We start from the raw sequence: 13,901 nt of genomic DNA on the forward strand, positions 1-13,901 counted from the left end.
CCTTCGAGCCAGCACCGCCATTCATTGTGATCATGGCTGATCGTCCCAAATCAATAACCCGTGCCTGCCTTCTCCCCATATCCCTTGATTCCACTAGCCCCTAGAGCTCTATCTAACTCTCTCTTAAATCCATCCAGTGATTTGGCCTCCACTGCCCTCTGTGGCAGGGAATTCCACAAATTCGCAACTCTCTGGGTGAAAACGTTTTTTCTCACCTCAGTCTTAAATGGCCTCCCCTTTATTCAAAGACTGTGGCCCCCTGGTTCTGGACTCGCCCAACATTGGGAACATTTTTCCTGCATCTAGCTTGTCCAGTCCTTTTATAATCCTTTTATATGATCATGGCTGATCATCCCTAATCAGTACCCTGTTCCTGTTTTCTCCCCATATCCATCGATTCCGTTAGCCTTAAGAGCTATATCTAACTCTCTCATGAAGGCAAAGTCTTGCTTTCTTGAGAGCTATAAACCTCTCTTGATAGGAGACTAGTGTGGATGGTCGGTGTGGGTAATTTGGGCCAAAGGGCCTGTTTCTGTGCTGCATGACACAATGACTATGACTCATTTAATGAGTGTATTTAAGAATGAAAGTATTCTTTTACTAAAGATAGGTACAAAAAGCTGGAGTAACTCAGCGGGACAGGCAGCATCTCTGGAGAGAAGGAATGGGTGACATTTCGAGTCGAGACCCTTTGAAGAAGACTGCTAGGTCTGACCCTTAAATAATCTGTAATCTGAAAGTCTTTTAAAATTCTTTAAAAATCCTAAACGGTGCATAATTTGCAAGCAGCACGAGAGACAAACGGAGCGTTTAGTCTCTGGGCGAAACATGATTGTTAGCGATGGTGTGGGCGTCCCATCAATATCTAACAGCAGGCTTTGATTCGTCCCCAACCCTCCATTCATAAACAGGAGGATCACAATAAACTGACTGGAGAGACTGGCAGGAAAGCAGCAACTCCCAGCTGTGGGGAGCAAGCGAGGTATATAAAGGGAGAAACTAAGTGATAACACCCCGAGCATTCAAACTCGACGCAGGCAAAGGAAGACTGGGAAACAGAGAACCTCCCCAGAAGTAAGTTAGCACTGAACGGTTGGCAAGGTTGGCTAAATAATATGATAGTGAAATATTGTTTTAACTGATGTATGTGATCTGCATGTCCATAAATATTGAAGACATGAAACAAAATCAATAATGTGCAATGAAAGGTAGACAAAAATGCTGGAGAAACTCAGCGGGTGAGGCAGCATCTATGGAGCGAAGGAAATAGGCAACGTTTCGGGTCGAGACCCTTCTTCGGACATAATAATAATGTTTCTTAAATAATGTTCCTTATAATATGTTTCTTATATCATAGATCCCCAAAGATATGATACAGTTTCTCTCCAGAGATGCTGCCTGTCCCGCTGTTACTCCAGCTTGTTGTTGTCTATCTTTAGAAAAAGAATACTTTCATTCGAATGTACAATTAAAGCTGTTTTCTCTTATGCTGCAGGGATTCTGGGCAGTTTTAGATTTAAACTTTCTAATTGTGAATTGTTTAAGTTTCTTTTTTAAAAAGCATTTAAAAATAACTTGCTCTTTTTTAAATTTATTTGTTATCGTTATTTGTTTTACAAAATAAAGTGATTTAAATGTCCATATTCCTTGTTCCTTTTTAATGCATCATACACAGGCTGTATCTCACAGTTGCCTCGTGAATCACTGTCTGAATTTGTCTTCAGTTTTTTTACCTTTGCTGTGATCTTGTATTTTATGGTTAAATATCCAATATGACCTAACCCAGTAGTCTTAATATTAATATGCAAAAGTAATATGCAAGATGCTGCAAATGAACAACAGGTCGAACAGCATGGGGGCAAAGAAAAAATTGGTCAACAAAGCTTTCATGAAATCTCATTAATGTGTGATCATAGTGCATGTTACGCCAAGCAAAAGTTATATTTACCCCCCCAAAAAACCCCAAAAGTGCTGGAGGAACTCAGCGGGTCAGGCAGCATCTTTGGAGGGAATAAATAGACCTTTGTAAGGGTCATAGAAACATAGAAAATAGGTGCAGGAGTAGAGGCCATTCGGCCCTTCGAGCCTGCACTGCCATTCAATATGATCATGGCTGATCATCCAACTCAGTATCCCATCCCTGCCTTCTCTCCATACCCCCTGATCCCTTTAGCCACAAGGGCCACATCTAACTCCCTCTTAAATATAGCCAATGAACTGTGGCCTCAACTAACTTCTGTGGCAGAGAATTCCACAGATTCACCACTCTCTGTGTGTGAAAAATGTTTTTCTCATCTCGGTCCTAAAAGATTTCCCCCTTATCCTTAAACTGTGACCCCTTGTCCTGGGCTTCCCCAACATCGGGAACAATCTTCCTGCATCTAGCCTGTCCAACCCCTTAAGAATTTTGTAAGTTTCTATAAGATCCCCCCTCAATCTTCTAAATTCTAGCGTGTCCAAACAACCCTCTAGTGATTGATCATATGCCAGGTAATTTTAATCCAAATCATGGAAATACTAAGAACTATAATTTGCTATTTGAATGAGGAGGCTTTTCCAGGACATGTTTCCTACAAACCGGCAACTCTCTCTGTTTGATGAATGCCCATGCAATTATTTTCCCTGTCATTTTTCCTCTTTGCCTTTCTTGTAAAGCTTCATTTCCAATCACAGCAAGAGTCGGCAACATGAAAGGTTTCATTGCTTTGGCCTTGGCTTCTGCCTTTTTGGAAATGTGTTCCACAAACCACGAGGGGCAGCTGGTGGCAGACGGTGGCGTTCTGACCAAGGTGAGTTCCCCACTTCTAAAGGTCTGGGGTATTTCTAGTTTATATTAGTATGTTTTTGCCATTTTGGGGATCGTTTCAATCCTCGTGCGGTACAATATTCAGCAAATCACCAATTTTGTAGTCGACTTTCATTTGTCAATTGATATTGATTTTGTCAGTCTGTTGTCAATCGATACTGATTGATACATGTGGAACATCTTGAGGCATTTTACCCTATTAAAGGTGATGTATAACTATCCCTTCTCCCATCGGGCAAGAGGTACAGAAGTGTGAAAACGCACACCTCCAGATTCAGGGACAGTTTCTTCCCAGCTGTTATCAGGCAACTGAACCATCCTACCACAACCAGAGAGCAATGCTGAACTACTATCTAACTCGTAGGAAACCCTCAGTCTGTCTTTGATCGGACTTTACTGGCTTTATCTTGCACTAAACTTGATTCCGTTCATCATGTATCTGTACACTGTGGACGGATCGATTGTAATCATGTATTGTCTTTCCGCTGACTGGTTAGCACGCAACACAAGCTTTTCACCGTACCTCGGTACACGTGACAATAAACTCAACTAAACTATTGTTGTAAATGCATTCTAATGTAAACGCAAAGTGTAATTAGGTCAAAAGCAGCAAGATTAATTTAGGAGTCCACGGGGAAAAAAAATGCCAAAATGGATGATGCTTGTTGCTAAATGTTTACTTTTGAATTGCTGTATAAACTGTATCATATCTTTAGGAATCTATGATTATATGTTTAAGAAACATATTATAAGGAACATTATTTAAGAAACATTATTATGATGTCCGAAGAAGGGTTTCGACCCGAAACGTCGCCTATTCCTTCGCTCCATAGATGCTGCCTCACCCGCTAGTTTCTCCAGCACTTTTGTCTACCTATGATTATAATATGATCATACTCAAAGTCACTGACTAATAGCATTGGGAATAAAGATGACAATATTGTCACTTGTAAAATCTTCATTAAAATGAAAGGATATAAAGAGAACTGCCTTGGTCAGGGAAAGGCACAGATTTGTCAAGTCAAGTCAAGTCAAGTGAGTTTATTGTTATGTGTCCCTGTATAGGACAATGAAATTCTTGCTTTGCTTAAGCACACAGAACATAGTAGACATTTACTACAAAACAGATAAATGTGTCCATATACCATGATATAAATATATACACACATGAATAAATAAACTGGTAGTGCAAATAACAGAAAGTGGTTGCTAATAATCAGAGTTTTGTCCGAGCCAGGTTTAATAGCCTGATGGCTGAGGGGAAGTAGCTATTCCTGAACCTGGTTGTTGCAGTCTTCAGGCTCCTGTACCTTCTACCTGAAGGTAGCAGGGAAATGAGTGTGTGGCCAGGATGGTGTGGGTCTTTGATGATACTGCCAGCCTTTTTGAGGCAGCGACTGCGATAAATCCCCTCGATGGAAGGAAGGTCAGAGCCGATGATGGACTGGGCAGTGTTTACTACTTTTTGTAGTCTTTTCCTCTCCAGGGCGCTCAAATTTCCGAACCAAGCCACGATGCAACCGGTCAGCATGCTCTCGACTGTGCACCTGTAGAAGTTAGAGAGCGTCTTCCTTGACAATCCGACTCTCCGTAATCTTTTCGTACTATTTCGTACTAATCGTACTATTTGTTTAACTTGGCATCAGGTTTGGCACAGACATTGTGGGCCGAAGGGCCTGTTCGTGTGCTGTACTGTTCCATCTTCTATGTTGATGTGCAGAGAGGGCTTGATGCCTGGAACGCACTGCCAGGGGTGGTGATGGAGTTACATAATGTTAGTGGTTAAGAGGCTTTTAGATAGGCACGTGGATATGGAGGGATATGGATCGCTTGCAGGCAAGGGAGATCAGTTTAACTTGACATCATGATAGAATAGGCATAGAAAATTTGGGCCGAAAGGCCTGTTCCTGTGCTATACTGTTCTATGTTTGATAATGTATCCAAGGGCCATAGTAATAGGCCCCAAAATAAAAAGCAGGCCACACATCAAAAATTATGTCAAAGAAGGCCAAATTTGGGATAGGCAACCAACTCTCATCTTATGGATCTACAGTGTTGGTGGATGATGCTATTCTACTTTTGCAAGTCTACTTAAGAAGGTGCTACCTCAAGATATTGTCTCAAAACCTTTCATGCAGGACAAAGTCATAGAGCGGAGCATGATCTTTGCTCTGCACGTAATGGCTTTGAGGCTGAGCGATAGGAACCACCAGCTTCTGCTAGTTTCGTTTGAAGATACAGAGAGGAGGCGGTGTGATGTTGGCAGGCATGTGGGCCGATGTAGGGTCTCGACCCAAAACGTCACCCGTCCATGTTCTCCAGAGATACCGCCTGACCCGCTGAGTTACTCCAGCCTTCTGTTGCAGGGAAGTATGAATGAGGAAAAGCTGCCCCATCTCTTCTTGAAGCGGTTCTACGATGGCCTGTCCTACGATGGATTTGTGGCACTGATGGGAAGGAGAATGGCTGGCAAGTACTAAACCTATTTGAAAATCAAGAAACTTTCTCCTTTGGTCATTTTGGTCAATAATTCTTTATTGTCACATGCGCATGCATACAGTGAAACTCCTAGTTTACATACAGTTCAGTAAAGTATTGTAATCACTCAGCACAATGCCTGAATAGTACAAAATGCATTGAAATAGTCCACTGAGATCGCATGCAAGACTCGCCGGTTTTGGTGTCATTTTCAAAGTCCAGTCCGGTCTGCGGACTCGGTTACCAGGAGCAACGGACGATCCAGGTGACCCCCCTCTGTTGTGGGGACAGGGACAGTTTGTTACCAAGTCAAGAATTTGAATTTGATTCCTTTATTTGTCATTCAGACCTTTCGGTCTGAACGAAATTACGTTGCCTGCAGTCATACACAGTAACAATAAATAACAAAACATACAATAAACGCAAATTAACATCCACCACAGTTTCACCAGGCACCTCCTCACTGTGATGGAGGCAAAAGTCTTAGTCTCTGTCTCTTCCCTCCTTGTTCTCCCTCTGCGCTGAGGCGATCGATCCAGGCCGAAGATGCCGCCCTCCAGTCCAGTGGACCTCCATGGCGATGTCTCCGCTCCGAGTCGGCCCGCCACAGCCTCAGCTCCGAGTCCCGCTGCATCAGCTCCGAGTCCCGCTGCAACAGCTCCGAGTCCCGCTGCAACAGCTCCGAGTCCCGCTGCAACAGCTCCGAGTCCCGCAGCCTCAGCTCCGAGGGCCGCTGCATCTTTAGACTCTCTTGACTCTAGTCCGGAGTCAAGAGAGCTTTATTGTCATGTGTCCCAGATAGGACAATGAAATTCTTGCTTGAAGGCAGTTGAATCATCCTACCAACAACTAAAGATCAGATTGAGATGGATGTTACTGGGACAGGAGGACTGGAGTTATAAAGACAGACTGGATAGGTATTTTTTTCCAGGACCGCAGGAGGCTAAGGGGTAATATACAGTGGTAAATTAAATCATCAAGTGGATGATCAGTCTTTCGAATGAATGAATGAATGAATAAGTTTATCGGCAAAGTATTCACATACAAGGAATTTGCCTTGGTGCTCCACCCGCAAGTGACAACATGACATACAGTGACAGTTAGGAAAGACACAAAACATTAAAAATAAAACATTGATTAAACATACGAATTAAATAAAATACCAGAGCACAAGGAGGCTACAGATTTTTGGCTGTAGAGTAGAGCAACTACTCGTGGAAAAAAAAAGAATCTGTTTTTGTGTCTGGCTGTGACAGCTTTGACAGTCCGGAGTTGCCTTCCAGAGGGAAGTGATTCAAAGAGTTTGTGGCCAGGGTGAGAGGGGTCAGAGATGATCTTACCCGCTCCCTTCCTGGCCCTTGCAGTGTACAGTTCGTCAATGGGGGGGAGGTTTCCCTACAGTAGGAGTGTCTAAAACTAAAGTGAGAGCGAGGCCACACGCAAATTGGAGAAACAGCACCTCATATTTCATTTGGACAGCTTACCCTCAGCGGTATGAATATTGATGTCTCTAATTTCAAGTGACTCCTGCATTTCCTCTCTCGCCTGTCCCCCCCACCCTAGTTGTCCTACTAGTTCCACTGTTCGCATCCTTGCATCCCTTCGTTATCTCTTCCCCAACCAACAATGGGCCATTGTGGGCTCCACCCTTCCTTGGTCATCGGTTGATGGCCCTGCTTTGTTCTAGCCTCTCCTTACCTCCATTTCCCTCCCTTCTACTCTCAGTCTGAAGGGTCTCGACCCGAAACGTCACCCATTCCTTCTCTCCAGAGATGCTGCCTGTCCCGCTGAGTTACCCCAGCGTTTTGTGTCTATCTTTGGTTAAACCAGCATCTGCAGTTCCTTCCTCCATGATGACAAGTTGGACCTTGATGACTGTTTCTGTGCTGCATAGCTCTACGACTCAATGTGTCTTATTTATTTCACAGGTACAAAAGAAATTCCCGTGGCTCAGAAACGTAAGTGCTCCCAACAGATTCTTCCAACAAACATTGACCTGACCATGTTATGTAAGTGGAGACACAAGGAACTGCAGATGCTGGTTTGCTTAAAGAAAAGACACAAAGTGCTGAAGTAACCCAGTGAGTCACACAGCATTTCCCGGGGAACGTGGATAGGTGATGTTTTGGGGTATAGTCCTTCAGACTAATTGTGGTTGGGAGGGGGGGGGGGGGGGGAGAAGAAAGCTGGATGAGAGGTGGGGCAGGACTGCGGAATGAAGGGTCCCGGCACAGGTTAGCCGGGAAGTGGTGTTGGGTAAATTGAATGGATTAAAGGCCGATAAATCCCCAGGGCCAGATAGGCTGCATCCCAGAGTACTTAAGGAAGTAGCTCCAGAAATAGTGGATGCATTAGTAATAATCTTTCAAAACTCTTTAGATTCTGGAGTAGTTCCTGAGGATTGGCGGGTAGCAAACGTAACCCCACTTTTTAAGAAGGGAGGGAGAGAGAAAACGGGGAATTACAGACCAGTTAGTCTAACATCGGTAGTGGGGAAACTGCTAGAGTCAGTTATTAAAGATGGGATAGCAGCACATTTGGAAAGTGGTGAAATCATTGGACAAAGTCAGCATGGATTTACAAAAGGTAAATCATGTCTGACGAATCTTATAGAATTTTTCGAGGATGTAACTAGTAGCGTGGATAGGGGAGAACCAGTGGATGTGGTGTATCTGGACTTCCAGAAGGCTTTCGACAAGGTCCCACATAAGAGATTAGTATACAAACTTAAAGCACACGGCATTGGGGGTTCAGTATTGATGTGGATAGAGAACTGGCTGGCAAACAGGAAGCAAAGAGTAGGTGTAAACGGGTCCTTTTCACAATGGCAGGCAGTGACTAGTGGGGTACCGCAAGGCTCAGTGCTGGGGCCCCAGCTATTTACAATATATATTAATTATCTGGATGAGGGAATTGAAGGCGATATCTCCAAGTTTGCGGATGACACTAAGCTGGGGGGCAGTGTTAGCTGTGAGGAGGATGCTAGGAGACTGCAAGGTGACTTGGATAGGCTGGGTGAGTGGGCAAATGTTTGGCAGATGGAGTATAATGTGGATAAATGTGAGGTTATCCATTTTGGTGGCAAAAACAGGAAAGCAGACTATTATCTAAATGGTGGCCGACTAGGAAAAGGGGAGATGCAGCGAGACCTGGGTGTCATGGTACACCAGTCATTGAAAGTAGGCATGCAGGTGCAGCAGGCAGTGAAGAAAGCGAATGGTATGCTAGCTTTCATAGCAAAAGGATTTGAGTATAGGAGCAGGGAGGTTCTACTGCAGTTGTACAGGGTCTTGGTGAGACCACACCTGGAGTATTGCGTACAGTTTTGGTCTCCAAATCTGAGGAAGGACATTATTGCCATAGAGGGAGTGCAGAGAAGGTTCACCAGACTGATTCCTGGGATGTCAGGACTGTCTTATGAAGAAAGACTGGATAGACTTGGTTTATACTCTCTAGAATTTAGGAGATTGAGAGGGGATCTTATAGAAACTTATAACATTCTTAAGGGGTTGGACAGGCTAGATGCAGGAAGATTGCTCCCGATGTTGGGGAAGTCCAGGACAAGGGGTCACAGCTTAAGGATAAGGGGGAAATCCTTTAAAACCGAGATGAGAAGAACTTTTTTCACACAGAGAGTGGTGAATCTCTGGAACTCTCTGCCACAGAGGGTAGTCGAGGCCAGTTCATTGGCTATATTTAAGAGGGAGTTAGATGTGGCCCTTGTGGCTAAAGGGGATCAGAGGGTATGGAGAGAAGGCAGGTACGGGATACTGAGTTGGATGATCAGCCATGATCATATTGAATGGCGGTCGGTGCAGGCTCGAAGGGCCGAATGGCCTACTCCTGCACCTAATTTCTATGTTTCTATGTAACGTCACCTATCCATATTCTCCAGAGATGCTGCCAAGTTACTCCAGTACTTTGTGTCCTATTGTGTAAACCAGCATCTGCAGTTCCTTGTTTGTAGGGTATAATGGTATATTTCTTTCAGAAATTAACGTTATACCATCAAATTTTACCATCAGCCGCTGCTGCTGTCCTTCTACCGGTGTGCCGTGGAAAGTATCCTCTCCTATGGCATCCTGGTGTGGTTTGCTAGCTGCACTGTGGCTGAGAGGAGGGCGCTGCAGAGTTATAAAAACTGCACAGAGCATCACAAACGCGCAACTGCCCTCCCTGGATGACATATACAGGGCCTGATGCTTGCGCTGGGCCACAAACATCAAGCAGGACACATCCCACCCTGCCAATCACATTTTCACTCTGCTACCCTCTGGGAGGCGATTCAGGTCTCTGACTAAAAAATAGACTAAAGTAGTTTCTACCCATGTGCGATAAAACAACTTAATTCTAACAGAGAACACTGGGAAGCACAATATAATTCGGGCTGCAAGATAATGCGCAATATTCTTTTATAATATTTTTAATACCTATTTATTATTTTTTTTACTGATATGTGTATATGTGAGTCAATGGCTGTTGTGTTTGTTCTTTTTAAGCCGAAGGAGATGCAATGGAATTTCGTTGCACAGTATTCTATTCTAAATAAATTATTAAAAACTGGACATTTCCTCCCACACTCCAAAGACGTACAGTTTGCAGGTTAATTGGCTTGGTAAATGTAAAAAATTGTCCCTTGTGGGTGTTGGATGGAGTTAGTGTGCGGGGATCGCTGGTCGGCACGGACCCGGTGGGCCGAAGGGCCTGTTTCCGCACTGTATCTCTAAACTAAACTAAACAGCCTGCTGGACCGTTAAAGGAATTACTTTTCTTTCATCTGCAGGGGACTTGGATGATTTTTTTGTCGGTCTGATGGGAAGACCAAACATGGAATTGGGTGAGGTTGAATCTCTTGAAGTTATATATTAGCTGTGTGATTGATTGATTGATTGAAAGATACAGTATGGCAACAGGCCCTTCGGCCCACCAGGTCCATGCTGACCATCGATCACCCGTTCACACCAGTTCTATGTTATCCCACTTTCTCATCCACTCCCTACCTACACACTAGGGGGAATTTACAGAGGAACAATTAATCTACAAACCCGCACGTCTTTGGGATGTGGGGGGGAAACCGAAGCACCCGGAGGAAACCCACGCTGTCACATGGAGAACGTGCAAACTCCACATGTCATGTATGTTTCTAAAAGCAGGGTCCTGGGACAGCAGGTCAGGTTTTTACTAATGGGGAGAGAAAATGGAGCCAATGTTACAAATGGATGACAGGCAGATGTGACCGCTTCTGATACAGCCTTCAGAGATTCAGTGTGGAAACAGCCCCTTCGGCCCCACTGAGTCTGCATCGGCACTAACTCCATCCTACACATTTTTTTAAAACAATTTTACAGAAGACAATTAACTTACAAACCTGTACATCTTTGGAGTGTGGGAGATCTTGACGAAGATATTGGAGAAAATCCACACAGCTATGGGGGGAGAACGTGCAAACTCCGTACAGACAGCACCCATAGTCAGGATCGAACCCGGGTCTCTGGCGCTGTGAGGCAGCAACTCTACTGTTGCGCTGCCCCCTACAGTGTGAGAGGGAACCTGAGGCCAAGCATGAGGCTCCTCTGCAACTTAAAATTAATATGTTTTCTCTTTCCCAGTTCTGCCAAAGGGTTTCAGACCTCAAACATGAGCCATAACTAAATCTTTGTAACATTCTCATATATTGAAGAACAAAGCAGAGGCATGGGAATGGTTGAGAAATAGGAAACACATTCTGGCAACAAAGGAATCAGGGCAAGTTGACAAAAGCAACAAAATAACATCTTTCCCTTTCGTCTGTAATCCATTTCAAATTCTAATTTCTTATTTCTTATCAAAACTAAAAAAAATGCAGTGAACACTTTGCAGGTCAGGCAGCATCTGCGGAGAGGGAAATAGAATTGAAGGTTTCAGAGTCAGCGTTAACCGTTTCCCTTTCCGCAGATGCTGCCTGACCTGCTGAATGCTTACCAGCAATCTCCGTTTTTTGTTACTGAAATTCAAATGAGGCCAGATGATCGGAAGCCTCATAGAACAGCAGCCGAGGCCTTGTTTAATTTCCATTGAAGGACACACCATTCAGTGTGTCGGCTTGGATCACGAGCTCCAGTCCCTGAAGTCGGACTCAGACTCGCAATCTCTTAGCTCGAAGTCTGGCAAAATTGCACCATGGATGAAACATGAGCAAAAGAACCTAAATATTAATTTCAAATTATCACATTTAAACAGATGAATCAACTGCTCTTAATGAAGATGAACCAGGGAGAAAAGGACACAGAACCGCCACCAATTGCAAGCCGAGGTAATAATGTTATGCCCTGCAAAGCTGTCAGCTTGTGAAGCTGTGCATCAGACACTCAGCCCCGTGCGTGGCCAAGGCTGACTGTCTCTCCCCTGAGCGGCCTGGAGTCAATGTCAGCTCTCGGTACATGCCCCCTGTGATTCCTGCAGCCATTTGGTCTGATCCCAGGAATGATTGGGTTAACATAATGACGAGCGTTTGACGGCACCGGAGTTTAGAAGGATGAGTGGGCACCTTAATGAATAGTGAAAGGCCGCGGGATAAAGTGGATGTGGAGAGGATGTTTCCACAAGTGGGAGAGTCTAGGACTAGAGGCCACAGCCTCGGAATAAAAGGATGTACCTTTAGAAAGGAGATGAGGAGGAATTTCGTTCGTCAGAGAATCTGTGGAATTCGTTGCCAAGTCAATGGATATTTTTAAGGCGGAGATTGACAGATTCTTGATTAGTACGGGTGTCATAGAAACATAGAAAATAGGTGCAGGAGTAGGCCATTCAGCCCTTCGAGCCTGCACCGCCATTCAATATGATCATGGCTGATCATCCAACTCAGTATCCCATCCCTGCCTTCTCTCCATACCCCCTGATCCCTTTTGCCACAAGGGCCACATCTAACTCCCTCTTAAATATAGCCAATGAACTGTGGCCTCAACTACCTTCTGTGGCAGAGAATTCCACAGATTCACCACTCTCTGTGTGAAATGGGGAGAATGAGGTTAGGAGGGAGAGATAGATCAGCCATGATTGAATGGCGGAGTAGACTTTGATGGGCCCAACGGCCTAATTCTGCTCCTAGAACTCATGAACGTACTGAGACCAGTTGTAAATTAAACAAAGCTCTGCTCTGCCTTTAGGACTTGTGGGGCCATCTAACGTCGAAAGCAAGCGGAGCCGTGACAAGGAAGCGATTGCTCCATCTACCAAAGTGCATAACGTCCCAGAATAAGCTAGTAAATTTGTTTTACATAACCGTATATTTACAGTCAAATCATGTTAATATTCAACCTCGGCGTGGGTGAGCCGACTCTGGTTCGAGAGAATCCGTGTCTTTCATCGCCAGCCAAGGAAGAAACGAGTGGCGAGGACACAATTCTCGAGCTGGAACTGGTGTTGTTGTATTCTATCCCCTCCACTGTCCAGTCCAAATAAATACATTTTTATTTAACGTTAAGATTTCAGTGCATCATGCCCATGTTTTGTGTATCTGCAATCAGTGTGTGCAGAGGTTAAGGAATGCTTCAGTGTGTTACACGCATGTTCTGCATCTCTTGAACTGCTGTCGTCTTCATCACACTCAACCAAACCCACTTGTCCTTCTGGCTCCAGGATTCACCTTCCTCACCACAATCAGCTCCATCCTTTGCAATAGCAACGGAGTTGCTGCCTCAGGCCAGAGACCCAGGTTCAATCCCGACTACGGGTGCTGTCTGCGCAGAGTCTGCTCATTCTGCCCGAGCTTTCCCCAGGATTTGTTGTTAATGCCCCTGTCCCACTTAGGAAACCTGAACGGAAACCTCTGGAGACTTTGCGCCCCACCCAAGGTTTCTGTGCGGTTCCCGGAGGTTGCAGGTGGTTGCCGGAGGTTGCAGGTAGTGGAAGCAGGTAGGGAGACTGACAAAAACCTCCGGGAACCGCACGGAAACCTTGGGTGGGGTGCAAAGTCTCCAGAGGTTTCCGTTCAGGTTTCCTAAGTGGGACAGGGGCATTAGTCCTTTTATTTAATAACCCAATATCGGGGTGGGAGATTGCAACCTTCACGTGGTCTGCCCTGTTTCGACGAATGCAATCAACCTGGCGTGCACATTCAAATAAGATCAAATAGAACAAGTTGTCATACAACTTTAGGCCATACGCAAGAAGAAGATAACCCAATATTACATAAGGGCATATCATGGCCAAGATGTTCAAAGGAAAAAAAGGCTCTGGGGAATGGAGACCTGATTAAGTTTGCCACATTCTGCATGTAGTGCCAGTTATCTTTTTTATATATTTACTTTCATTAAAATCAGGTTAATAAAGGTTGAACAGGTTAATAATGGCCACGAAATATAATGGGTTAGCAGTACAATTCCACATGTGGAAATTAGCTTTCTATATATTCAGACAGCAGCAATTTAAATGTGTTTCCATATTGCAAAATCATATTATTTAATGTTTTCAAAGATTAAATGACAATTGGAGAGGTACATGGATATATTGGGCTTACAGGAAAATGCAGGCATATGGGACTAGCTTAGATAGGTCACTTGGTTGGCATGGATAAGTCAGGCCAAAGGGCTTGACTGCGTGCTGGACAACATGCTGAGCAAAGGCAATATTGCACCAT

At 44.4% G+C, this 13,901-nt stretch overlaps 1 protein-coding gene across 3 annotated transcripts; it reads left to right on the top strand.

Annotated features, from left to right (window-relative positions):
• The first annotated feature begins 929 nt into the window (after positions 1 to 929).
• On the top strand, positions 930 to 12,746 carry tac3 (tachykinin precursor 3). 3 transcript variants are annotated; one of them, XM_033015701.1, is made up of 7 exons: positions 930 to 1,074; positions 2,656 to 2,789; positions 5,173 to 5,275; positions 7,213 to 7,242; positions 10,068 to 10,121; positions 11,504 to 11,576; positions 12,430 to 12,746. In XM_033015701.1, the coding sequence occupies exons 2-7, from the start codon at positions 2,688 to 2,690 to the stop codon at positions 12,446 to 12,448; spliced, it is 381 nt and encodes a 126-aa protein (XP_032871592.1). In that variant the 5' UTR covers positions 930 to 1,074; positions 2,656 to 2,687; the 3' UTR covers positions 12,449 to 12,746. The 3 variants fall into 3 exon arrangements, with proteins under 3 accessions (XP_032871592.1, XP_032871593.1, XP_032871594.1); XM_033015703.1 differs by having other exon boundaries at positions 946 to 1,074; positions 2,674 to 2,789; XM_033015702.1 differs by lacking the exon at positions 11,504 to 11,576 and having other exon boundaries at positions 931 to 1,074.
• The last annotated feature ends 1,155 nt before the right edge of the window (positions 12,747 to 13,901 follow it).

Source organism: Amblyraja radiata, chromosome 46 (genome assembly GCF_010909765.2).
Source record: "Amblyraja radiata isolate CabotCenter1 chromosome 46, sAmbRad1.1.pri, whole genome shotgun sequence".
Classification (NCBI taxonomy): domain Eukaryota; kingdom Metazoa; phylum Chordata; class Chondrichthyes; order Rajiformes; family Rajidae; genus Amblyraja; species Amblyraja radiata.